The following is a 25,270-nucleotide window of genomic DNA, read 5'->3' as shown; positions in this document are numbered from 1 at the left end:
GAAGCTCCTCACAATCTTCGGGCTTGGACCGGTACCGCTGAAGTCGCCCCACGTCTGGGCGCCAACTGAAGAACCAGGTTTTTAGAACCCAGCGGCGCCAGGGGCACGCCCAAAGTCTTCAGATTCACCTGTCTTGGTATACAGAGACACGGAATACTTCTGGGTGGCGTCAGAGATCAAATTTATTAGCTGCAGCTAGTAACAGTAATCCCAGAAATACAACACGGTGTACAACTCAGGAAACTGTTCAATTTTGTAAAGCGATGCGTCTCTTTTTATGCCCAATATTCACATTATAAATGCACACTCACTGTACAAAGTTCTGACCAATAAGATACATTTTCCCACGCAGCATCACATAGCAAAAACCTCAATTTACATTGTCCCAACCCACAAGTTAATTATTAGGAATGTCCCAAATTCAATCTCCACAAGCCGGACAAACCCATAATTGAAAGCACAATGCATGTAATGAAGAAACATAGAAAGGGAACAATGACAGATAACGAGCAAGATAAGGCATGTGTAAAGAAACTAAAAGTTAAAGATGTCCTGAACTTTGATTGGCAATCTCAGACAAAGATCAACCAAGGAAATTGGCTTAGCAGGGCCAGTTTCAGGTGAAGGGGTCAGTTCACCTTAGAGTCAAGAAGAACCCAGTTAATGTATACGTGAATGAAAAGGCCAGGCCATTTTATTCGTTCGACCACATTCACCAGCCTGCGTGATGGCAACACAAAATGGAGGCATGAACAAAATGGAACCCATACTCGAGATGAAGTTTCTGAATACGTAATGAACTCGCTAGTTAACGTGACGAATTCAGTCAATATTAGCTGTAATTACTAACTACGGTACAACATCACCAAAATCGTGACGGAACCATAACCTCACAGGACAAGACAGAATTTACAGAACCTCAAGCTGGTAGTGGTCACTCACTCCACAGAACTGCTTCTATGATGTTTTGTGATTGGAATGCCTTTTCGGTTCTAGTGAGAGGCAAACGCAAACATATATCTAATTTGGGGCCATATGTAGGTAAATCCCAAATACTGAATCTTAAATACCGATTATTACTGAATTTTACCGAATCGGTAATAAGAATTCGGTATTTGGGATGTAGGTAAAAAAAAATCGGTAATATATCCCGAATTGGTAAAATTCGGTAAAGAAATACCGAATCTCTAACACCGATCGGTAAAATCCGAATCTGTAAAATCCGAATCGGTAAATACCAAGTAGGCAATTCAAAAAAAGAAACAATTAGGGAATCAGCCAATCCGGTGCAACCACCCCACTTCCCAACCAGGAAGTGGCCACACCCATGCAGGTGCACTCAATCTGAAGCTGCTGGAGAGGCTGGGAGAGCAGAGCAGAGCCCTTGAGACACTGGGATACTTACTCCAGGAAAACAGCACAATGTCAAGCAAGGACACTGAAAGGGAAGGAGCAGAGAGAAAGAGGAAGGTGAAATTCAGCACCATGGAGCTGCAGGTCCTTGTGGAGGAGGTAGTAAAGGAACACCACAAGTTGTTTGGCAAGCAGTCCCTGCAGGTGGCAGAATCTGCCAAAAGGAAGATTTGGATGGCTTTTCAAACCAAGGTGAATGCCATTGGAGTAACCCCACGGGACATCGACGACCTCAAGAAGAGGTGGTATGACCTCTGGAGCGTGACAAAGAGAAAAATGGATGAGCTCCAGAAACAAGCGAGGCAGACAGGAGGAGGGAAGAACAGTGCACCTGCCCTGACTGAGCTTGAGGAGCTGGTGGAGTCCACCATAGAGCCAGACAGCGTCTGTGGGATTGGGGATGCAGACAGCTCAGCCCGAGCTGCCACCAAAAAGGTTGAGAAGCATGCACAGCAATCACCCCACCCCTTCCCCTTCCCTTTCCCCTTAACCAATGTGGTAGTGTGAACCCCACTCCAGTACAGGTTTTAGCATACACCAGCAATGCATTATGGGAGATGTAGTCAGTGAAACATCGACCATGTCAGACAACACACCAAACAACAAGGCATGCGACACACATCAGTGATGAGCAAGCTGAGGCAATAGCGACAGTGTTTCAGAGATGAGAATGTAATTGTATAAGCAGGGCTGCAGGACCACAGAGCTAATGTACGATTTTCTGTCCATGGGCGAGACATCTCGTAGGCGTCCCAAGGACAAGGAAGGTAGTTCACCCCGGAGGGAAGGCACACAGGAGCCGAGTACCAGTGCAGGGCACACCACACAAGCAACAGCTGCATCACCAACACTGCCAGCCTCGCCACACCTGTCAGCGTCACCACAGCTGCTGGCGCCCCCACAGCTGCTGGCCTCACCACTACTCCTGTCCTCACCTCAACTGGTAGCATCACCGGCTGCAACAACACCTGCATTGCAAAGAACCAGAAGGCATGTTGTGGGCACACTCCGAGAAATGGAAACCTCCGCAGAAGACACAGTGGGGGGTTGCCCATCAAGCATGGCAGTTGAGGACAGCAATGCTGATCAGCAGTCCACCGCCGAGGGGGCCCACACAGATACCAGATGCTGCAGGTGCCAGGGACAGCAGTCCAAACCAACATGGCGAGGGTCCTGGTGTCTTTTGCGGCCTGGAGGCAAGTATGGTAAAGGTGCAGCGCATGCAGGGGAAGGCCATCCAGTCGGTCCAACGACAGATGAAGCACCTGAATGATAATGTAAAAAACATTGATAAGGACATCAGCTCAATGGCGGAGGGGATGAGCGAAATGGCTGCGGGCATGCAGGACATGTCCCAGTCAGTGCTGCTGTTGTGCAGCAAGCTGGAAGAGGACTGGGCAACAAGGTGCCTGGAGAGGCAGAGGTCTGAACAACACACAAGGGCAGTGAACCGCCTAGCCACTGCCACTTCCCTGCTCTGCAGGCACTGCGTCAACATGCAGGAGGGACTGGCACACAGCAGCAGTGAAGTCTCCAGGGGCCTTGTGAGGGTGACATGTGCAACTGAGGTGCTGCTGACTGCTCAGTCGGCAAATACTGGTGCTCTGGATGTGGGGGAGAGCAAGGAGACCACCAGTAGGAGCAGCATGACCCCCCCTGTTACTGACACCCGGAGTAGCAGCAGGCGACATGGGGCTGCCACTGCCCACACAGCCAGTGAGGAGAGCCAGCCAATGGCATCCAGCACCAGTGGGCGTGCCCACAGACACTGATGCTGCCCACACTTGCTGAACTGGAATGAGTGAAGTAACCCAGGACTTCCCTAATGGATGGCACAATTGGACTGGCACATTTGGGCCTTTGTGTACGTTGTGTACATACATCAACTGGCTGTGTCTCCTTACTTACTTAGAAATAGCTGCATGTGATCTCTGCTCATCTTTGTCTCCCATCTGTTGCTGGCGCCACTCCTGCTGTGTTGGGCTCAGGGTGCGCAAATTCATCATCCTCGATATCTGTTAATTCTACTGCTGTTCCTTTCCTAGTAGCAAGGTTATGCAGCATTGCGCAAGTTGCAATGATTTTACAGCAGATGAGGGGTGAGTACTGATGTGCGCCTCCGCTTTTGTGGAGGCTGCGTAACATTCTTTTTAACAGCCCAGAGGTGCGCTCCACAACATTGCGTGTAGATTTGTGTGCCACGTTGTATCGTCTCTCACTCTGGGTTGATAGGTTCAGGTAGGGAGTGAGGATGAATGAGCGGACGGCATATGTGCTATCGCCTATGTGGAAAAGAGAGAGCCATTAATCACATGCACAACAACACCTACATCTGCTGTATCTATCAGGTTGTGTCACAGTGTTTTACCTAGCAGGTATCCTTCTCCGAATTCCCCCGCTGCCAGGCGTGTGTAGATCCCACTGTTCTGGAAGATGTCAGAGTCGTGGGTGCTTCCAGGGAATTTGGGCACAATGTCTGTGATTATGTTGGCAGCATCACAGATTACCTGCACATTTATGGAGTGGGTGGACTTTCTGTTCCTGTAGATGTACTCAGTGGCTGCAGGTGGGCAGATTGGAATGCGTGTGCCATCAATACAGCCGATGACATGTGGGAACTGAGCAATTTGGTAAAAGTCATTCTTGGTCTTCAGCAGTTCCGCATGTGTGTCAGGGAAGCTGATGTAATGATGCATTCTCTGCATCATGGCCTCCAGGAACTTCCTGAAGAAACGGGACAGGCAGCTCTGGGACCCCCGACTTACCGCAGCTATCACCCCCTGCTAACTGCCAGATGCAGGTAGCTGTAGGCTACAGAGCACCTGCACATGTGGTGGTATGGCGTGCACCCTTGGTGTTGGGCGCTCCAAGAGTGGGTGCAGGTCCCTTATCAAGTCAAGGATGGTGTGGGGGTGTAGCCTGTACCTTTCATGGATCTCTGCCTCAGTAAGTTGGAAGAGTGTGATACGCTGACTGTAGACTTGCTTCTCCCGTCTCCAGATCCTCACTCCTGTATCCTCCTCACTGCCTGTATCCTGCTGCCTGTAGCCGTAGCCGCCTTGCTATCACATAGAAAGCCGCCATTCTGATCACACTGTTGCATTTTGGAGCCTGTTTTATGGCCTGCACCTGGTTACCACCTGCTTTCTATCCATGGTAATTACCGACTCTTAAATACCGAATTTCATGGATTTCTTAAATAAAGTTTTTTCCTACATTTCTTTTATCGTTTTTATCGTTTTCTTATTTTCCGAATCGGTATTTTCCGATTCTGTATTTTCCGAATTGGTATTATCCGATTCGGTATTTATGAATCGGTAGATTCCGATTCGATGATGAGGCATCAGTATTTACTGATTCTTTTTTCCCGAATCGTTCCCTACATTGCTCATGCCTATTTACCGGTCGGTAACTGTGAAATTTACCGAATTTCTCCATTACCGACCAGCATTTGGCTACCTACATATGTCCCTTGGAGGGCAATGTGAACTGAAACCCTCCAAAGCCGCTCCTACAATCCCACAGCAGGTGTATTCCTCTTAAAGAGGACAATGTAACCCAAAACCCTCCTCAGCAGTGCATACAACCCACAGTAGCTGGTATGGTCAGGGAGGTGGGAGCATTGCTAAGAGTCAGGATAATATTGGAGAGTGGTAGTGGGGAATTGGATATTATTGGCCAGTGGGAGTGGGGAGTTGGATATTGTTGGACAGTAGGAGTGGGGAGTAGATGAATATTATTTCCTCAGACTCCTTCCTAAGTACTTGTTCTGATAGCAGTGCCAGTGAGTGCCTATAGTTGATCATTGCTGTCATGACCTGTGCCAAAATAAAGATGAAGAGTAAGGTTTCGGGTGAAAGACTATGATCAAACCTTTCTGTCACTCAATCTCAGTTTTGTTTCGGTTAATAAGAAGAGGAACAAAAACATCCACAAGTGATGACTCGTGGGAAATGTCAATTGCATCTTGAGATCACATTAAGTAAACAACCACAAGGCTCAACTCCTATGATATGACTCATATCACATCACACCAATCTCAGTGTTTGTGCCTGGTTGCAAGCCCAGTAAAATCACAGGTTGGTCTAGTCCAAAGATGTTGTTTTAATTGTTTTTATTTTCTTTTTGAAAATCAGTTTCAGGTACTCAGAGTTCTGCTGTATTTTTCAGTGGAGTAGCAAGGGGGGGGGGGAGGAACACCCTGGGAGGCATGGGTTTTTGGGGCAGCGCCCCCTCTTACCAGCGGCTGCCGCAGAAATTAGATACGGCCACCGCGGGCGGCAAACACGGACAGCACTAGGTCTAGCTAAGCCACTGGTATTGTTGTTTTAACTGCACTAGTGATCAAGCTCTACTAATTTGCAAAATTAATACATGTAAATAGATTTGAAGCTGCCTGGAGCATATAGTGATAAAAGATTTGCAACTTTTATTCAAAACACAAAGGAAAGCGAAACACATACCCAAAATATATTTTTCATTCTGGTAGCAATTTTATGTGAAATCATATAATGGCAATTAAACTCATAAATTAGATCATAGATTAACTCATAAATTAAAATCATATAATGGCAAGTTAGACTCATACAAGAGCTAGATTAGGCAATCAGTAACTGTGAGAAATTGGGTTACTAGTTGACTGGGATGTGAGCCCTGGTCAAGCAGCAACCACAATCCATTTCAGGGTAAGGCAGACAAAGGAGACCCCAAATTAACCTATGCTCAACTCTCTGGTAGCTTGACACAGAGCAGTCAGGCTTAACTTAGAGGCAAATTTGAAAGTTCAGGCCAACCTTGATGGACCACAGGCCAGATACAGTCCCAGGTTAGGCCCTCAAGTTTGGTGCCAAGAGTCCTGTTTGTGTTGGAGAGGGTCAGGGTGAGCAAGGAAGACGTTTCAGATGGTTGTTGCACGGCATGAAGAGCAGGCCAGGCATCACAGAAGGGCGGGCTGGTGCTTTACGTTGGCGGTCCCCAGCGTACAGTCGATGCTGCAGTGAGAAGAGAAGGGCTTGCGGTGGCTTGCGCTGATTTCCGGTGAAAGCGGCGCGGTCTCCTTTCAAACAGGCCCGTTCACTGTTGCAAAAAGCCTAAAAGCTGAATTTTAGAGCCCTTGAGCCACACCAAGGGTCCAGGACCTGAGAGGCACCACTTTGGGGTCAGTAGGTCGCTGTAGCGGTGTCCAGGAGCGGTTTGGGTATTCTTTTGTGTCCCGGAGGCTCAGATCAGGCGGCCAGCAGACTAGCTCGTGGAGTCACTCTGGGGTCCTGGGTTCAAGAAGAAGTTGCAGGTCCAGTTCTTCTTCACCAGGCAAGAGGACAGCAGGCAGCAGGACAGCACAGCAGGACAGCATTTCCTTTAAAGCAGAAGTCCATCAGAGTAGCAGTCCTGCTAGCAGCACAGCAGTCCTTCTTCCTGGCAGAGTATCCACAAGTGAGCACAGCAGGGCAGCAGTTACTTTAAAGTAGCAGTTTAGCAGAGTAGCAGTCCTTCTTGCAGCCCAGCAGTCCTTCTTCCTGGCAGAGTATCCACAGGTTCAGAAGTGTACTGAAGAGGTGGTGTCTGAGGCCCAGTATTTATCCACAGTTGTACCTTTGAAGTTTTTAGATTTTTTTAAGTGCTACTTAAGTGATTGGCACAGTCAGTGCCACAGGCCCTCTAGTAGCATTTAATTTACAGGTCCTGGGTGCGTGTAGTGCCACTTTACTAGGGATTTACAAGTAAATTACTTATGCTAGTTGGGTATAAGCCACAGTTACCACGTTTTAAGCAGAGAGCACAGGCTCTTTAGCATTTGTTTGGAGTGAAGGCAAAAAGTCTGGGGATTACCGTGCAGAAAGGGTCAATTCAAACAGTAACCGTTTAATTTGTTTTTCTGATTATATATATATATGCCATTGAGAAAATATGTAGAAGTAAACTACTGTATTCAAGCAACATGTTCTAATGACAAATTGCACTTTTTTTCCAGGTATATCCTGGTTCGCACTCATTTCAAACAACTTTTGGCATTCACCCAGGAACCATGGGCGCTTACCCAACAGGTAATTTAGCCAATGTCTTTGAAACCACCATATGTTTCTAGAACCTTCATGTGCTCTCCCATAGCTTCTGTGAGCTTTGACACTGCCTACCTGGTCCTAATGTATGACGTTTTCAAGCATTGCATTCAATAAAAAATAAAAATCTCATATTAACATGCCTAAATCAGCCAGTAATTATAGTAAACGCATAATAAATAACATATCCACTGTAAAACTTTCCGTTGGATGGCACACGATAATCAGCAGTAAATTGTATAATAATTCTGCACCACAAAATAGAATGTAGGTACTATAATAAACTATCCTAATGTTTAATGAATACATAAAAGTTATTCTGTAAGTTTTTTTGAGGCACAAGAGATCGCAAGAAAGTTCTCATTTTTTTTTCAACTGTTTATTAGCGACTGTGGAGAAATTATAGTATCACAGTACAGTTGTATGCAATATCAAAAGTTTACACTCTTTTCTATTTTCTCCCCAATAGCCACGCAATTCCATGGCCATGAAAGTAACAATCATCATACAGCAGGACCGCAGTATTCTATACACGCGATCAATTCTCACCCATTCAACAGTATCCCAACAGACCTCAACAGTTGTGTTCCCCCCCTCCCCCCCGGTGGTGTGAGTGTGCATAGACATGCAGATACATCAAGTGTTGCGTGGTCAACAGCCGCTGGACAGCCACTTGAGGGTGACCGCTAATGGAAAGTGTGCTTCTCTGTTCCTAATCATCATCTTCATGTGGCGGAGCAGATACTATCTGCGTTAACAACTCCTATGCCCTCACATGTTCCAAAATCTTTTCCTGTCCTGAAAGTTGCGCTTGCCTCAGTCTGACCGCGCTCTCACACTTCGCCCATTTGATAAGTTCCACCTTCCATCGCTGGTAGGACGGGCCCTCCTTCGACTTCCAGTGTAATGTTATCTCTCTCTTCGCTAAGATGGGCCTCAAATCTATAATTTACTAGTTATTTTCGTCTTAGGGGTATGGGGGAACCAAAGCAGTAAACACGTGGCCATATCATAAGTGAGCTCCCTACTGGTGACTTTGTTTAGCAGCTCGCCGACTTGAGTCCAGTAATCTCCCAATCTCGGGCAATGCCAGGGCATATGTTCTAGGTCCGCCCCCCCCCTCTAAGCACCTGGGGCATGCCGCATCGTGCACCTGAAAGTATTTCTGAATTCTGCCTGGCGTCAGGTACGCCCAATGTAGGATAAAAAACTGTATCAATTGCAGCCTCGCGTTCCGCGTACCTTTCCATGCCCATTGGATTATGCTCCCCCATGTCGTGTCTGGTATGGGTTTGCCTATCCCCTCCTCCCATTTAGGTTTTAAATCTGTCAGCGGCTGCAGCCCCTCTCGTAGTATACTGGAGTGGAGGCAGGTGACGGCCTTCACAGTCCCCGCCGCCATCACTACATATTGACATGCCAGCGTCGTTGTTCGTTCAGTGTGGCCCCCCCTCCAATGCTTCCTGATCGCCGCCACCACCGCAGCATGAACTAGAAAGTCGCCCAGCGGCAGGCCATATCTGTCTCGCAGTGCCTCAAACGTCAGTAATTCACCCTCTTCATACAGATCCCCCACCATCTGGATGCCCAGCTTCTCCCAGTCCTCCAGAACAGACCAGTCACTCCTGTGAGGAAGCGCGGTCAGCATCCCCAGTGGTATCTCCGGTGCATACGGATTCCGCACTCCCGCCTTGCGTTGACTGCGGTTCCAGCACGCCCTCAACGTGGTTTCCTCCAGGGATAGGTCTCAAGGATGAAGCGCTTGCTGCAGTATTATATACGAGAGAACATGTCTCTGTATCCCTATGCTTCGTATTTAGTCAGGGCCCCGGAACTCCACAGCGATCGCCTGTAAATGTAAATGTAAATGTGGGATTCTTGTAAAGCGCACTGTTACTCTACCCGAGTGTCCTGGTGCTGTAGACCGCTGGGGAACCCGCCCTGGTTTTCCCTGTGAGATGGTCCCTTTCTGGGTATCTCCAGGGTGAAACCAGGCATCCCCGGCGTCTGTGGGGGGCCGTTGTAGAGATGAGGCAAGCTTAATGCCCAGAGTTACCGAGTGTGTTCCCTGGTTAGAGTAGGCACTGAGGCGAGAATTATCGAGTCCTTTGACCCCTGTTCCACGACCCTGCCGCTTCGGGAATTGAACCCTGGTCCCGGGCCGTTCTCTGCTTACAGGTCTGCTTACAGGTCTGCCGCCTCTCACCAGTGAGCCACACCTCTCCACACCGTGCCTGTGTAAGAACCTGCAGCTGCGCCGCCAGGTAGTAATTTTCAAAGTCCGGGACCACCAGCCCCCCTTCCAGTTTAGGTCGTAGCAATTTGTCCAGGGCAACCCGTCTCCTGCCTGCACCCCACAGAAAGCCCACAACCATTAATCTCAGTTCTCTGAACACTGCTGGCGGAATCCATACCGGAAGTGTCCGGAAGTAGTAAAGGAGCAGCGGTAACGCCACCATTTTAAGTAAGGCTACCCTTCCCAGTACTGACAGCGGCAGTGTGGACCAGAACGCCATACTACCCTTCAAGGCTCGTACGCACCATCCCACGTTCCCCTCCAATACATTTGCGGCGTCATGGTATATCCGAACTCCTAGATATGTAATGCAGCTTGGTTCCCATCGTATTTCCCGGAGGAGAGTTGGGATCTCCGCACTCTGGAGGACTGGCAGAAGGCACGTCTTCGTCCAGTTCACCTTGAGCCCTGACAGGTCTCCAAACCGGGCCAACAGTGTGACTGCTTCTCGCAGTGCTGCTTCCGTGTTCTCCAGATACAGTAGGAGATCATCGGCGTACAACGAGATGCGGTGCGGCATGGCATTCTGCCAAAGCCCATCAAAGCATCGTCCCGATCTCGCTTGTATAGCCAGGGGTTCTATTGCCAAAGCAAACAGCAGCGGGGACAGCGAGCACCCCTGCCTTGTCCCTCTCTCGACCGGATATCGGTCTGATGTCAGTCGCCCCAGCTGCACTCTCGCCACCGCCGATGTGTAGATAACTTTGACCCAAGTCCCAAAGTGCGGGCCCAGACCAAACTTGTCCAGCACTGCATAAAGATAGTGCCATTCTAGGCTATCGAAGGCCTTTTCTATATCAACGGAGAGCACTGCTGGGGTATCCAACCCACAATGGTCCACACCCAACATCCCCAGAAGCCGGCGGATATTCGTGGAAGTGTTTCTGGTCGGGATAAATCTGGCCTGATCCGGATGGACAAGGATGTCCATATATGGCAGAAGCCTATTCGCCAAAATCTTGCTCAGGATCTTATAGTCCGTCGTCAACATAGATAACGGCCTATAAGATGTGACATCCACGGTGCTCCTGCCCGGCTTCAAGAAGGGGATAATCAGCGCTTCCCGCATAGATGAAGGTAGATGACCTAGTTCTTTAGCCTCCTTATAGACCTCTAGGAGTCGCGGGGCAAGAAGATCCATGTATTGTGCATAAAACTCTACAGGGAGCCCGTCCGCCCCCGGAGTTTTATTCCGAGCCATGTGCTTGATAGCACTGCGCACTTCAGCCAATGTAATGTCCCCTCCTAGTAACTTAGCCTGGTCCTCCTCCACTCGCGGAACCTGGCATTCCTCCAGGTACTCCACCAGCCTGTCGCTGTTTTCCTGCAAGCCGCTTTCATACAGCACCTCATAATAGTCCCAAAAGAATTTCATGATCCCATGTTGGGTATACACCACAGTGCCAGCTTCCGTCTCCATCCCCAAGATAGGGCCCCCTCTTTGCCTCGGGTCTGCCAGCCACGCCAATAGCGCCCCCGCCTTGTCTCCCTCCGTGTGGGCTTCTCACTGTACTTTTGGTAATCAAAGCTGCGTAACCTTTCTACCTCCACTGCCACCTGTTCCTTAGCCGCCAATAGTTGTGTGTGGAGCGCCTGTTGCCCAGGTCTCTGCTGTTCCAACACCCTCAGCTTCCCTTCCGCCTTGGCTATGTCATCCAGTAATGCCTTCCGCATCCCCGCAGACTTGCTAATACATAGCCCTCGGGTCACAACCTTAAAGGCGTCCCATTCCATTGCTCTGGTCTACGCCATGCCCGCATTAACTTCAAAGAATTGTTCTACGCCTTCTCATATTGCAGCTTGGTAGGCCTGGTCCTCCAGAGCTTCCGGGCGCATCCGCCATGTCCGAATGGACGATCTTGCCGACTCCCAGTTAAGAGAGATCAACAACGGATTGTGGTCCGATAACGTCCTGGTAAGATATTCCGAGCGCCCCACCAACGGAGACACCGACCCCGAGCACAGTATTGCGTCTATGCACACGTGGAGCTCATGGAGAGCTGAAAAAAAGGAGTAGTCCCGGTCGCGGGGGTGCTGACTGCGTCAAATGTCCACCAATCCCCACCTGTCTTGCCAAGTCACCCTAGACTTAGTCAATCTGCGCACTGGTAAATCTATTAGCGGAGGGGGAGATCTATCCAGGTCAACATCCGTCAGGGAATTAAAATCACCGCCCACTAATGTAGGGTTAGTGAAACAGTGCGCCAGGGATCCGGATATGTGTTCAAAGAAGTGAGCCTGGTCGGTGTTTGGTGCATAAAGGCTGCGACCGCTCCTCTCAGCTGCGCTCACCACCAGTACTTCCCGGCCAGCTCCTCCGCATCCAAATGTACGCCACAAGACCGCCGGTCCTCGTCGCAGGAGCTCCGGCCACCGCTCCCCCACGGCCATGCTCCAGCGGTGTCCTCAGCAGGGTCGCCTCCTCCTCAGCGGTGGTGCTTACGGCTCGAGCCCCGCCATCTTGAGATCCGGGCTCCCGGTTCAGCTCCGCTTCCCAGGGGTAGAAGTCTTCACCCCAGTTGCCACCTCCTCAGCACCCCGAGTAGAGGCCCCGCAGGCCGCTGGTATGGGTCCCCAGGAGCCACCGCCGCCTCTGCCGCATTCGCTGTTTGCACGTCGGCCGTCTACTCCGTCATAGAAGTGGCGGCCCTCATTACTCTGGGCCACTCCGAGGAATCGCCAATGCCCTACTCGCTGCTCCTGTCGGTTTCAGACGGGCCTCGACCGCACTCAGGTCACTGACTCCGTGCTTCAACGCTCCGGTCTGCGATGGTCACTTTTCTGGGTCCAGTACGGTCCGAAAACAGGATAATTGCTGGGCCAGGCGCGGAGCTCCGAGCTCACACAGCCATCCCCATCGGCGCCGAAGCCACGCCCCCATCGCAAGAAAGTTCTCATATATGACAATCTGGAGGAGAACTTATTTTAGTGCAGTTCACCCAAAGTCTGAACTTCTGTTAAGGTGGAAGAAAAAGATTAGGAAATCAGAGACGAGGTTCATCATCTTCAACAATTTTTTCATGACTGATGTTTAACTCCTCAAATCCCTATGGTCTGGATGCACCTGTGCCACACACTTACTTCAATGTTTGCACAGACCTTGAATAAACATTGTAGGGACACCGTTGTTGACCTCTGTACCTCGTACACATTACCTCTTGTATTCTTCACAAGGACATACTAGGCACACTTGATTACACCTCATAAAGAAGTGAATAGAGCAGTCAAGTGGTTAATAATGATATCCAAAATTGATAACTGCTCTGAATTATTCCCTGTCCTTACAAATGGCAATTTTAGGACAAAGCAATGCAAGATTTCTGCTGTCGCCATCAAGGGAGACTACATTGCACCTGAACGTAATACCTATGACCCCAGTAAGGGAGAGGAAGGAACAAAATATAATTTGCCACCTGGGCCTCCCCGCGGCCCTTTGAGTTGTGTTAAGGGCCTGGAACGTGACTGTACAGTTGTGCATGAACACAAAGGGCCTGATTACGATGGTCAGAGGCCCGCCACAGACAGCCTGTTGGTGGCGGGCCCTCCGCCATCGTTCCCTGGTTTTCCACCCACCAGATTACTGTGGCGGGCGGAAATGTGGCGGTTTGTGACCGCCTGTCGGAGCTGCCGCATTGCCCAGCATGACCGCGATGCCTGTCAGGCACCGCCGTCGTGATAATGACATCCCCTTCTGCACTTCTGTTCATGGCGGTTAACCCGTCATGAACATGTTGGCGGAAAGGGACCTTGGAGGCCGTAACCTGGACCCCCTCAGCCCAGGTACTTTCTTTTGGGGATGGGGGCACGTATGGTGCCCACTTACATTTCAATGCACCATGTGGCAGGCACCGCATGGTGCCTGTCACGTAGTGCATGGAAATGTAAACATTGCCTTATTTACATTACGGCAGGTGCTGCAACCAGCAGCACCCACGCAATGTAAAGTATGTCAAGTCTGACCGCGTATTTCGGATTGAGGGGAGGCCGCCTCATAGGCATCCGGTCCCAAATCCGAAACGATGTCCATCCGCCATCATAATGAGCCCCAAAGAGCTTTGGCATGCATCACACATGGTTATTTATTTATCACTAAGTAACACAATTGCTATAAGGCTTTATCTTTTTTCTTTTTTCTTAATGACAAATGAATAATTAGATCATTTATCTAAGATTTGTATTCATGCCCTGGCTAAATTGGAATTTGTGGATTCGCTTTGGTGTTTTTTTTCTATAGCCAATAATGATATAGCACAATTTTGCAAAATTGGCTAAGGAGGCCTTGCTGTTAATGACACTTCTGGTGAGAAACACACGGACTGTCACAATGTTTCATGGTCTGGCAGTAGGCATTCATTCTATGCAGCTGAAAATTAGGTGGTGTTTATATGATTTGTGTGCCAGGCTGGCAGGTCAACTTCTTTTTTTTAAAATCTTTTTATTAACATGTTTAAAATAAAAGCATCAGGTGACAGACAATACCATTGCAGTAGTCAATATACATTCAGGATTTTACTCAGGGATTACTGAGATTCCAACACTACAGTATCTTCATTTATTGTAGGAGGAGTACATTTATCCCCTCTGTAATTATTCCAAGCAGCCCCAATTTTTCCCCCACTTCCCGGGTGGCAGGTCTACTTTTAAGACTGGAAGAAGACACCAACGCTTCTAGGCGTACGACTGGGAATTCCAAGAGACATATATATTCCTCTGGGTCCAAATGCAGCCCAACCTACAAATGCACATTTTTTTCCTCCACGAGAAAACAGTTTACACACCCCAATCCTTCACATCACTTCGAAGTTTAGAGGTCATCTCTTTCCTAACCAAGCGGAAAAGAATTGCTCCAGCTCTTTGTGGAGTAAAAATCTGACTATTTTCAAGATAGGAAATTGCTCAATCAGAATTTGTGTGCGGCCACAAACTCGCAAGTTTCTGGGCATTCACAAACTTACAAGGCAAACCTGGCTTTGTTCCGCCCACTCCTTAAAACTTGAGTGGAGTTTACTACTATATAATTCTATGCACTCTTGGCAGAGAATTGCCAGTAATAAAATGACTTACTCTGTTAGAAATCTTTCTGTGAGTTCCTGATAGGTTTAAATGAAGGGATGTTCGCCGTATATCTACATCTACAGTTGAAAATGCCTTTGGGATTCAGGCCCATTGTGCCTATGTTTTACTGCAGGTCTGCTCTTTATTGGAGTACAACTAAGCACGAATAGTTGTGAGTATTTTTGTGAAGTACGTTGGTACAAAAGCTTCTGGTAATTGACTTTGGCCTGGTCCAACTTGATTTTCAGTTTGTTTACTCGTATTCATTCATTCATTCAACAGAGATGCCTCAATTGACTCCTTGCTTTCTCTTCAAAAGTTCAATATTTGCTTAAGTTATGGGGAAATAGCATTCTAATGGCCAAAATCCAGTACTTTTTGTACCAAAAAGCAGGGTGTCACTGAAGACGTGATGATATTTCCATTCTGCAACAACTGGAGCAGTGCCGCAAGCCATGTGCCAGCATGGTCCTGATGGACTTATGTGCTTGGACCTGTTCCTTAGGAAAATTAGGTATTCTCTGATTGTACTGGTGTATGTTTACCTAACAGAATATTAGCCAGCCCAGTTGAGCTCTCAGAGGGGCACAGTAAGGAGGCTACTCTTTTTTTTTTTTTAAGGCTCTGCACCCATCTGTACTACTTGTTTGATCCCTTTGCTTATTTGTTTTACTTGTATTATCGACTTACCTGATTGTCTATGCTCCCTCTTATTTGTACTATTTATATTATTGACTTACTTGTTTGACTATGCTCCCTCATGTACCTACCCTACCTCACTTTTTACCTACAATTACGCTATGCCCAAATGCCTGTTATGCACTCTCCTGTTCTTACCCCCTGTCTTTGTAAAGCGCTCTGATATCTGCAAAGATCTTGTTCGCGCTATATAAAACTTTTAAAATAAATAAATAAATAAATAAATCTATTTACTCTGGCCTGCAAGATAAACCATGGAGAAGGGGCAAGTACGACGTCCGTCAAAGGGAATCATAAACAGGCCATGCACTCCTTGGCATGGAGCAAAGCGGTACGATTTGGCCAAAGCATGTTACACTTGTTATTTGAAAGGAGCCCGAGTCTTGCCTCCTTTCAATGGTGGGTGCATTTTGGGAACTTTAACGCCCCTCGTGGAGGCTGTGAGTCTGCCAGTCAGTGGCCAGCTTATATCTATAAACCAGAGATATTAGCAGGAGAGACTGCTACTCTCTCCGGATGAATATCTGATGTTACTCTGCAAGCGAATTACTATGTATGTAATACAATGCGTAGACCTTTACAACATGTTGTAGCATCTTCCCCAACCCAGGAGCATGCAGATGAACTATTACACACAGAAACTGCTATCAAACATTGCTTTATGGGGGGCGTGGCTTGGACGGCCAGCATGGCGGACTCATCTTAGCTGAGGTCCGTCCCCGCCGTCCGCTTATCCGCCGAATGATCCTGCTTTCCTCACCCCACAGTTACCCCGAGGGTGGCATCCTGTATAGGAGGTTTGCGGGCCTCCCCAGCGACTTTTTGGTTGGTTTGGTGTCCCGGGGGACGGCGAGCGCCAGCAGAGAGGCCTCTGTGGCCTGCAGCAGCCAGGGTGCTTGAGTTTGGTGACCCCGGCCTGAGGAGTGCGGCAGCCCCCGGGGCACGGACGAAGAGCGGCGGGCCCGCAGCAGCAGAGGAGGACCGTGCTGGACCCTGAGCTGTTTAGGGGTGCCTGGGGTCCCCGCTGGCAGGCGTGACCATTGCCTGCTGGGTCAGCGCTGCATTATAGCGGCGGGGAGGTGCGGCACAGTCGGGCCCTGGAGAGGAGGTGATCCCATCAGGGCAGGGCAGCCCTCCCCTCATTGATCCTGCAGTGGGGCCTCCTTCTACGGAGCGAGCGGCTCGCTGGGGGGCCCTTGACGCTGGAACACCACACGACCGTCTGGAAGACGGCAGAGGAGAGTGCGGCCTGCGCTCTTAGAAAGAGCCAGGGACCTCGATTTTTGCGAGGCCCGGCGTTGAACTCGAAGAGGCATTGGGGGCTTGGTCCTGGCGAGCACTTGCTGTCGGAGCAGAACCCAAGGGGGCTGATGGGCCCCAGTTTCGGGTGCACGGGCGGAGTTGGGTCATCCGGCCCGGACAGTGAGGTGGGGGTTGGCGCTTGGAGCGCTCCCTTGGAGTTTTGCCCGACCCTGGCACTGGAAGCAGACCGTTCCGAGTGGCGTGGGCCCAGCGACGTCCACGGTAAGGAGGTGTGCAGTGCCCCAATGGTGTCGAAGTGAGGGGAGGACTGGTGGCCAGTGTCCGGTGAAGGGGCCTGGGGTGGGATACACGGCGGCTAGGTCGAGCCACGCTGATAGTTGTGGCGGAGTGGACGGCCCGGGGCCCCACCTTGGATCTATTTCCGATTGCCTCCCTGCGGGTGAGGGGACGGTGGTCACTAGAGGCCAGTTGCTGCGATTTTGGCCCTGCTTCTGTTTGTGGTTGGTGGTGGAGCGGTAATTTGCAGGGGTCCACGCCGGCAGTCGATAGAGTGAGAGTGGCCCTTGGATTGGAGTGACCGGGCTGGATGTGCTCTTGGTCGTGGACGTAGCGGACGGGCTCCTGGCCCGTTATATCGGCGGTCGGATCGGGCCGCGGTGGGCGCTGGGGTGGACCTGCTAGCTACGATCTGGTGGGTTCAGACGGCGGGCCTCTGAGCGGGGCCTCTTGGGCGGCCATGACACACGGTGCAGGTGGTGGAGGAGCCCCTAAACATGGCCTGATTGACAAATTCACGGGGCCCAGTGGAAACGCGGGGGCCTCCGGTGGACCTCATGATGCAGGTCTGGATAATGCGGCACTTATGGCGGCCATCACACAATCCCGGGACATTTTGGATGCAAAGATAGGGGCAGTGGGGTCAGATGTCACTCTGCTGCGCCAGGATCTGCGGAATGCAGTCTCCCGCATTACCGAGGCAGAGACACGCATCTCTGGAGTAGAGGACGATGTTACCACTCTTAAGCGCAAGGTGGCCAGCATAGAATCTGTTCAGAAGGGCCTGGCACTTTGTGTGGAGGATGCAGAGGGGCGCGCCAGGCGCAATAGCCTCCGTTTTGTTGGCCTGCCAGAGGGATGTGAGAAGGGGGACATGGAGGGCTTCTTGGTGCGGTGGCTCGAGAGTTGGCTTCCGCCTGACATTTTATCCCGTTGCTTTGTAATTGAGCGGGCGCATAGGGCTCTCATGCAAAAGCCGCCAGAAGGGGCACGACCGCGGCCAATGATTGCCAAGCTCCTTAATTACCACGACATAGACATAATCCTAAAGCAGGCCAGAGTGAAGAAACCATTGCTATACGAAAACCATCGTGTCCTTTCCAGACTATACCCGCATGGTGCAGCAACAACGACAGTCATTTGCTGCGGCCAAGGCCCCGTTGCGTGATTTGAAAATACAATACGCTCTTCTGTATCCGGCCCGTCTGAGGGTCATGTATCAATCCAGCTCTCACTTCTTTGACTCCCCGGAGGAGGTATTTACTTGGACTGACAAAATTGTGCCGGTGAGGGTGCATACCCCTCCAGGATTGGACTCTGACTCCTCTCATGGTGGGCCACAGGCGCGGCCCCCCCGGGAAGCACGGCGCAACGACAATTGGAGGTCCAGGTCACGGCAGCGGTCTATGTCACATGCGGCCTCGGAGAAGGAAGTGGGAGCAGCCGGGAAGCAGTCTAAGGGCACCTGAATGCTTAGAGTGACATGAGGTTGATGCCTTTGTTTCTGTTTTGTCTTTGCCTCCATGGACTATGGGTACTGCCCTGGGAGGAGTTCGGGGCCCGTCAAATTTATGGGGTAGCGTGTTTGAGGCGCCTGAGTGTTCCTGTGAGTGCCTTGTGGGTGACTGGGGTGGGGAGGGATACCTATGGGCGAGGGACCCCCTAGTTGTGGGTTGCTAGTTGAAAGTTTTTGGGGGGATGGGTAGTTTTATGGGGATCCATTGCGGTGGAGGGTCATCGACCTCGAGTTGGGGGTGGAGACTCTGCTACACCGCGACAGGTGCTTTGAGGTATGGGGTGGGGGAGGGGGTAGGGGTCACGGGGGAATGTTTGATGTTGAAACGGGGGGGGGATGCACGGCCCTAGTGATGTCGCAGAGTGTGTGCATACATGGCGCGTACGGTGGCTCTTTGATGTCATGCCCGGATGATGGGGCCGATGGGCCCAGGGGCACACTTTGTGCTCTCAGTTGTAATGTGAGGGGAGTATTGGATAAGATTAAGCGGGGCGGTCTTGAAGCAGGCCAAGCGAGCGGGGGCGGATGTAGTAATGCTACAAGAGACACACCTTTTAGGTAACAAAACCCTTTGCCTCCAACGATATGGTTATACCTGAGTATAACCATATCATGCTGGCTTCGCTAGGGGCTCCAGAGGGGTGGCCATTCTTGTACATCGTAGGGTTCCATACGTCCATACCACTCAATGGGTAGATACACAGGGTCTATACATATTTGTCATGGGTGCCCTGGGGGAGGAATCTGTTGTGTTTGGTTTTTGTCTACGCCCCACCCCCGTTACAGTGGTCTCTGGTGGAAAAGATGATTGCGGTGTGTGCGGATATCCCAGATGTACTAGCAGTAGTGGGTGGTGACTGGAACGATGTTGTAGACGGTGCATGAGATAGGTACAGGCCTGGGGGGGGACAGTGGCAGCCGGCGGTACCAAGTTGAGCGATATGATTAGGAATCTGGGCTGGGTGGACACTTGGAGACACGTCCATGGTACACGGCGAGAGTATACCTTTCTTTCCACAGTCCATAAATCCTTCTCTAGACTGGATTATTTATTTGTCCCTACGGCAACTCAGGGCAGGGTTGAGACTGCGGATATACTGCCACGTGGGCTGTCGGACCATTCCCCAACGACTGTTACTATTCGTCTGGATCGGCGGCGACAGCCACTTCGGTGGCGCCTCTCCGTATGGCATCTGCAACTAGTAGACTATCAAATACACATGAGGGAGGCCATCACCCATTATATGGCTGAGAACGTGGGGACATTGGCGGACAAGGCGACTTTATGGGAGGCCATGAAGCCCACGTTGAGGGGCATCGACATTGCTTGGTGTGCGGCCGCTAAGAGGAGGCATAGGGAGGAATTGGATCGGGCCGAGGCAGAGATCAGGGACCTGGAGCGGCGCAGCAGCCTGGAAGGTGAAGGCCAGACAGTGGGGCAGTTGTTGTTTGCTCTACAATCTTACGCCTCGTTATTATTGGATGAGGCACAGCAGATGTGGATGGCGACCCGCAGTCGAATATACCAATGGGGCGATAAATCAGGGACAATGCTTCATAGACTGTGTCATGGCCTGACCCAGGCTCAGACCCTCCCGAGGGTTGTAGATGGCTCTGGATCCCTGGTTACAGAACCTAGGGCGCTAGCGGAGAGCTTTGCGATGTACTATGCCAATCTGTATGCCCCGCATAAATGCATCTCCGCGGATCTGATTGACAAATTAATAGCTGATCCGCCGCCGCGAGCGGTCTCAGATGAGGCTCGTGACCGCCTCGATCTTCCGCTGATGGAGGATGAGTTGGGTGTTGCTTTTAAGGAGTTGAACACTGGTAAGGCCCCAGGCCCTAGTGGTTTTCCCAGCGAATTCTTTCAGAAATTTCACTTACAACTTGGGGCCCACTATAGAGCGGTGGTGGAAGAGGCTAGGGATCGTGGCTGCCTACCGCCAGATTGGAGACATGCTGAGGTGGTGGTATTTCAAAAACCTGGTCGGCCCCTGGAGCAGCATGCTTCGTACCGTCCAATTTCTCTTTTAAACGTGGAGGCCAAGGTCTTGGCCAAGGCATTGGCCAATCGGTTGCTGCCATATATCACTGATCTCATACACCCTGACCAGGCTGGCTTCATGCCCCGACGGGCGACGCAGCATAATATTAGGCGGGCTCATGTTGCAGTGGCGGCGGTTCGCTCCACTTGGGTGCAGGCGGCGCTTTTCCTGGCCGACATGGACAGGGCGTTTGATTCGCTTAGTTGGATATATTTGTTCTCGCTCCTGCCCCGACTAAATCTGGGGCCCGTTTTCGTGTCCTATGTGCGGTTGCTGTACACGGATTTGACGGCCTCCGTTCGTGTGGCGGGGGTGTCGTCCTCGAGCTTTGCCATAGGGAGGGGAACCAGGCAGGGCTGCCCCCTCTCCCCCTACTTATTCGCCTTGGTCATGGAGCCGCTGGCTGCGTGGGTCCGCATGGATGCGCAGATGCAGGGGTTTGAGTGGGAGCGCGGTCTGTCGGACACAATCACGCTCTATGCGGACAATGTCCTGTTCTTCTTAACGGACCTCAATAGGTCAGGGCCCCGTCTTATGCGTATCTTACAAATTGTTGGTGAGACGTCGGGCCTCTATGTCAATCCGCGAAAATCTACCCTTTGGGTGCTGGGGGATGGCCCGGCGTCGGAGACTGGGCGTCGGTCCTTCAGACCGCAGTGGGAGGCATTAAATACCTTGGGGTGTTCCTGTCCGAGATCTCTGCTGTATCCTGGGAGCGCAATGTGGCGCCAGTTTGGGAGTGCACCCTGGCAGATATTAAAGTATGGTCCCGCATGCCACTGACAATCTACGGTAGATCGGCCATCTTTAAAATGGTGGCCCTACCTAGACTACTTTGTCAGTTGCAAAACCATCCTTATCCTATCTCACCCTCCTGGTTTAGGCAAGTGGACTCGATTCTGGGACAATTCCTATTGGTGGATGGTTCGGTCCGGATGGCGCTACGCACGTGCTTTCGATCGACGTACGGTGGGGGTTTGGCGACTTCCGATGTTCGCTCATATTACCAAGCTTCGCATCTCCTCATATTAAATGAATGGTGGTACAGGGACAGAGGAGACCTGTGTGCTGGAGCGGTTCCTTATGGAGCCCCACACACTCCACACATTGCTGTACGTGACGCAAAGGTGCAGGGCACTGCCGTCAGTGACACAGGTAGTATTTGATGTTTGGAGGCAAGCCCTGTGGCGAATGGGGTGGTGGCAGACCCTGACTGAAGAAACTCCTCTTTGGCGAAATGGCCGTTTCCCTGACCTGGCGGCCCTTCGGGGCTTTGCGGGGTGGGACGATATCGGAATTTCTAAACTGGGAGATGTCATGGCGGGGACGTCGCTCATGTCGTTCCAGGACTTGAGTGCAGAATACCATATGCCCCGCACTCAGTTATTACGTTATTTACAATTCCGACATCTCTTCCTGAATTTAGTCCTCTGGAGGCTCGGGTTTTTATGGGAGACATCGAGACCAAAAAATTATCACGCATATATCAATCCCTGATTATACATTGATCTTCCGATTTGCAGAATCTGAAGGGGACCTGGGAGGATGAGGTTGGAGCGTTGGAAGAGGAGGACTGGAATGAGGCTCTGGCAGGCCCCAGAGGAGCTACCATTTCTGTCCGCCTTAAGCTGATCCAATTCAAATACCTGCACAGGATATATTTCACTCGGCGGAGGCTGTGGCAGGCGGGCCTCATTGTGTCCCCGATCTGCACTAGGTGTGGACGTGAGGAGGGCACTTTCTTTCACACGGTGTTGAGTTGTGGTGACTTAGACAGGTTCTGGAATGGGGTTTGGAATGGCTTGGATGAGGTCCTTTGATGGGTGCTCCCCTGCACACCTCGCCTGGGACTGTTGCATGTGTTGGATGGATTGGGGGAAAACCTCTACAAGAGGCATTTATTGTTACTGGGACTCACAGTTGCCAAAAGAGATGTAGCGCAGGCGTGGAAGGACCCGAGGGCTCCGACATTGGTGGCGTGGAAGAGGGGGCTAGATTTTTGTATGCGGATGGAGAAGCCCATATTTCTTGCCCGGGGCTGCCCTGGGAACATAATAACATCTGGAAACGTTGGGCTGATTTCAGGGGCATTTGGCTCGAGCCTCCGCCAGAACAGGACCCGATACTGGATGTCTGAGCTTGCTGTGCGGATGGATGTGTGTACACCAATTGCTGACATTGTTTGAAACCGTGCGGGGGGGGGGGATCCGGGAGGGTTGGGTATTAGGGGGTGTTGGGGGGGGGGCGGAGGGAGGGTTGTTAATTGCATTCATTTTATGGTTTCGGATGTAAAAGACATGATGGATTGCAATGCGTTATGTGTATCTACATGATTGACAGTTGCCTCTGGGGTACAGAGCTCTGCGATTTCTATGTGATCTATCAATACAGTCTGTTTTAAAAAAAAAAAAACATTGCTTCATTCTTCAGCATACACACACACTGTGCATTACATCATACTTCACATTAACCACACCCTAACACCTCCCCGCATATTCTTCTTCAGAGTCCGCCCAGAACCACGAGGGTCCTAGTGCGTATGACATCAACTTTTTTGTTTAAATATCTTTATTGGTATTTTTGGGATTTTATCATAACTGACATCATGTTTTTATACAGCATTTTCAATTGTCCATCGCAAAGTTATAGTGCCCATAACTTACAATAGTGCAGTTGACAACAGTAATAAGCTAATGTTAACACATCGTTCCTGCTTACAGATACATACATCATGGGTACACATAAATAAGTCCTGGTGTGCAATTGCTCGCACATGCTGCCACATCATGGTTGCTGTATTTGATGCAAGGCCAGACACAGCATAATCGGGACATATCTTTGTCTGGGCCAATACCACAATTCCTGATATACAGGCCACTCCAGCACAGAATAATAACCTGTCGATGAGACTTGAACAACATTATAAATACAATAGTGTAAATTAACAATGCGTGATCAAAGGTCACATGTGGATACCAATATGACCTATTTTTCCAATAAACATATATTCAAAACTCAAACTTATATCCCTGCAAACTGCCATCTTAACTATGCAAGTCGAGTGGCTGTTACATATCTTAGTATAGCTATGTATTATCTGCCCTCGGATGTCTTATGGCTCGCCTAGCCATGGGCCAAAGAAAGGCATGTGTCTGTGTGCAAGCTATAAAACCAGTAAAGGAGCCCCCCCTCCCGGCAGGGCATGGGGGTCCAGGTGCTCACTAGTGATGTACCGGGGATTTCCTGGATATGTGGTTGTCTTTATGGCAGGGCGCAACAGCGTCTTGTATTCAGACCACTAGGTACCATCATGTCTGTTGTAAATCAGCAGGTTGCTCATCCTCATCGTTCACCGCAACACCACCTTGAAGAGCCACTAGCATAATGTCCCAGCCCTGCGCTACAGGATATTTGCGAAGTCCTGCCGCCTCTTCCCTGTGTAGTGCTGTGCTCTCCGCCTGTCCCCATATTACAAGTGAACGTTTCTAACCCGCTACCTCTGGTGGATCCCCATGGTTCCATCTTTTCGTTATTAATCTTTTCGCCATAATTAAACCTAGATCTTGGAATCTCGAGGTGATCTTATTTTTTCTTATCTGGCATAGAGTCCCAGTAGACAAATCTCTCATGTCAGCGGTAAGAACGTTGCTGTACATGAGGCTAGTGTTGTGACTATCTCTTGCCAATATTGCTGTAGGGATGTGCATGCACTAAGCATGTGTAGCAAATCTACATCTAACTGCTGGCTGGGCGGGCATGTGGAGGTTGTAGTGTGGAAGTATCGATTTATCTTGTCCGGCGACAGATACGCCCTTTGTATAATATACATCTGTATAAGGTTGAACCTGGAGTTCCTTGGTATGTGGCTTGAGCTTGCTAGCACAGCGTCCCATTCTTTATCTGTCCATGGCCGGCCTCTAGCCATCTCCCAACTAACTTGGAGCCGTGACATTGGCTTGAGAGTGTGCGTAAGGAGCGCTTCCACTAACCAATGCACCACGTGGGAGCCCGCCCCCATAACATGTAGATATTGAAGGAGCAGATGTTTTGGTGGTTCCACCGTCAAGTCCCCCCAGGCGTCCGACAGTGCTTTCAGAAGGGAGGCGTGTAAGAGGAATTGGCCTACTGGTGTCTCAGCGTCCTCAGCTAGTGTTGCAAATGGCATTAGCGTACCGTCACTATAAAGATCGCCCAGCGAGGCTACTCCAGCAGCATGCCAGGGCACCAGAGCTGCTTCTGATATATCCAGTCTTAGTGCGTATGACATCAATATGCTAAATCCCCCCCCTCTGTTCAATAAAAAGTGACAGATCACTAAAATAACATTTCCTCCATTAGTCGACAAGGCGCCCACAATGGTGTGCCGGCTCGGGTGATCTGAGTTGATCGATGTCCACCCTCATCGGGCAACAGCAACATAGGTTCAAGTGCTTGAGCCAGACCTGCAGCGGGGTCACCTCATGTATGGTTTCAGGACTCGACAGGTGTTGTGGTAGGTGTTCAAAATGTGATGTGTCCTGAGTGATGGATTGTCCGGGACAATGTGCTGTCACCAGACGTCCCTTGCACACTACAACCTGTAAAGGATCAGCTGCAAAAGGAGAGCCCATTTTTCATCTTTGTCTCATTTTAACCAGTCCCTAGT

The 25,270-nt window shown here is 50.3% G+C and overlaps 1 protein-coding gene across 1 annotated transcript in view; it reads left to right on the top strand.

Annotated features, from left to right (window-relative positions):
• The window catches only part of AKNAD1 (AKNA domain containing 1), a 425,253-nt gene that overhangs the window by 14,597 nt on the left and 385,386 nt on the right, over positions 1-25,270 (top strand). The window contains exon 2 of the mRNA XM_086936316.1: positions 7,385-7,457. Coding sequence (XP_086792442.1) covers positions 7,385-7,457 — 73 coding nt within the window. The remainder of the gene's footprint in view (positions 1-7,384; positions 7,458-25,270) is intronic.

Source organism: Lissotriton vulgaris, chromosome 1_1, assembly GCF_964263255.1.
Source record: "Lissotriton vulgaris chromosome 1_1, aLisVul1.2, whole genome shotgun sequence".
In the NCBI taxonomy this organism is placed as follows: Eukaryota; Metazoa; Chordata; class Amphibia; order Caudata; family Salamandridae; genus Lissotriton; species Lissotriton vulgaris.
This window is presented reverse-complemented; position numbering and strand designations above follow the sequence as displayed.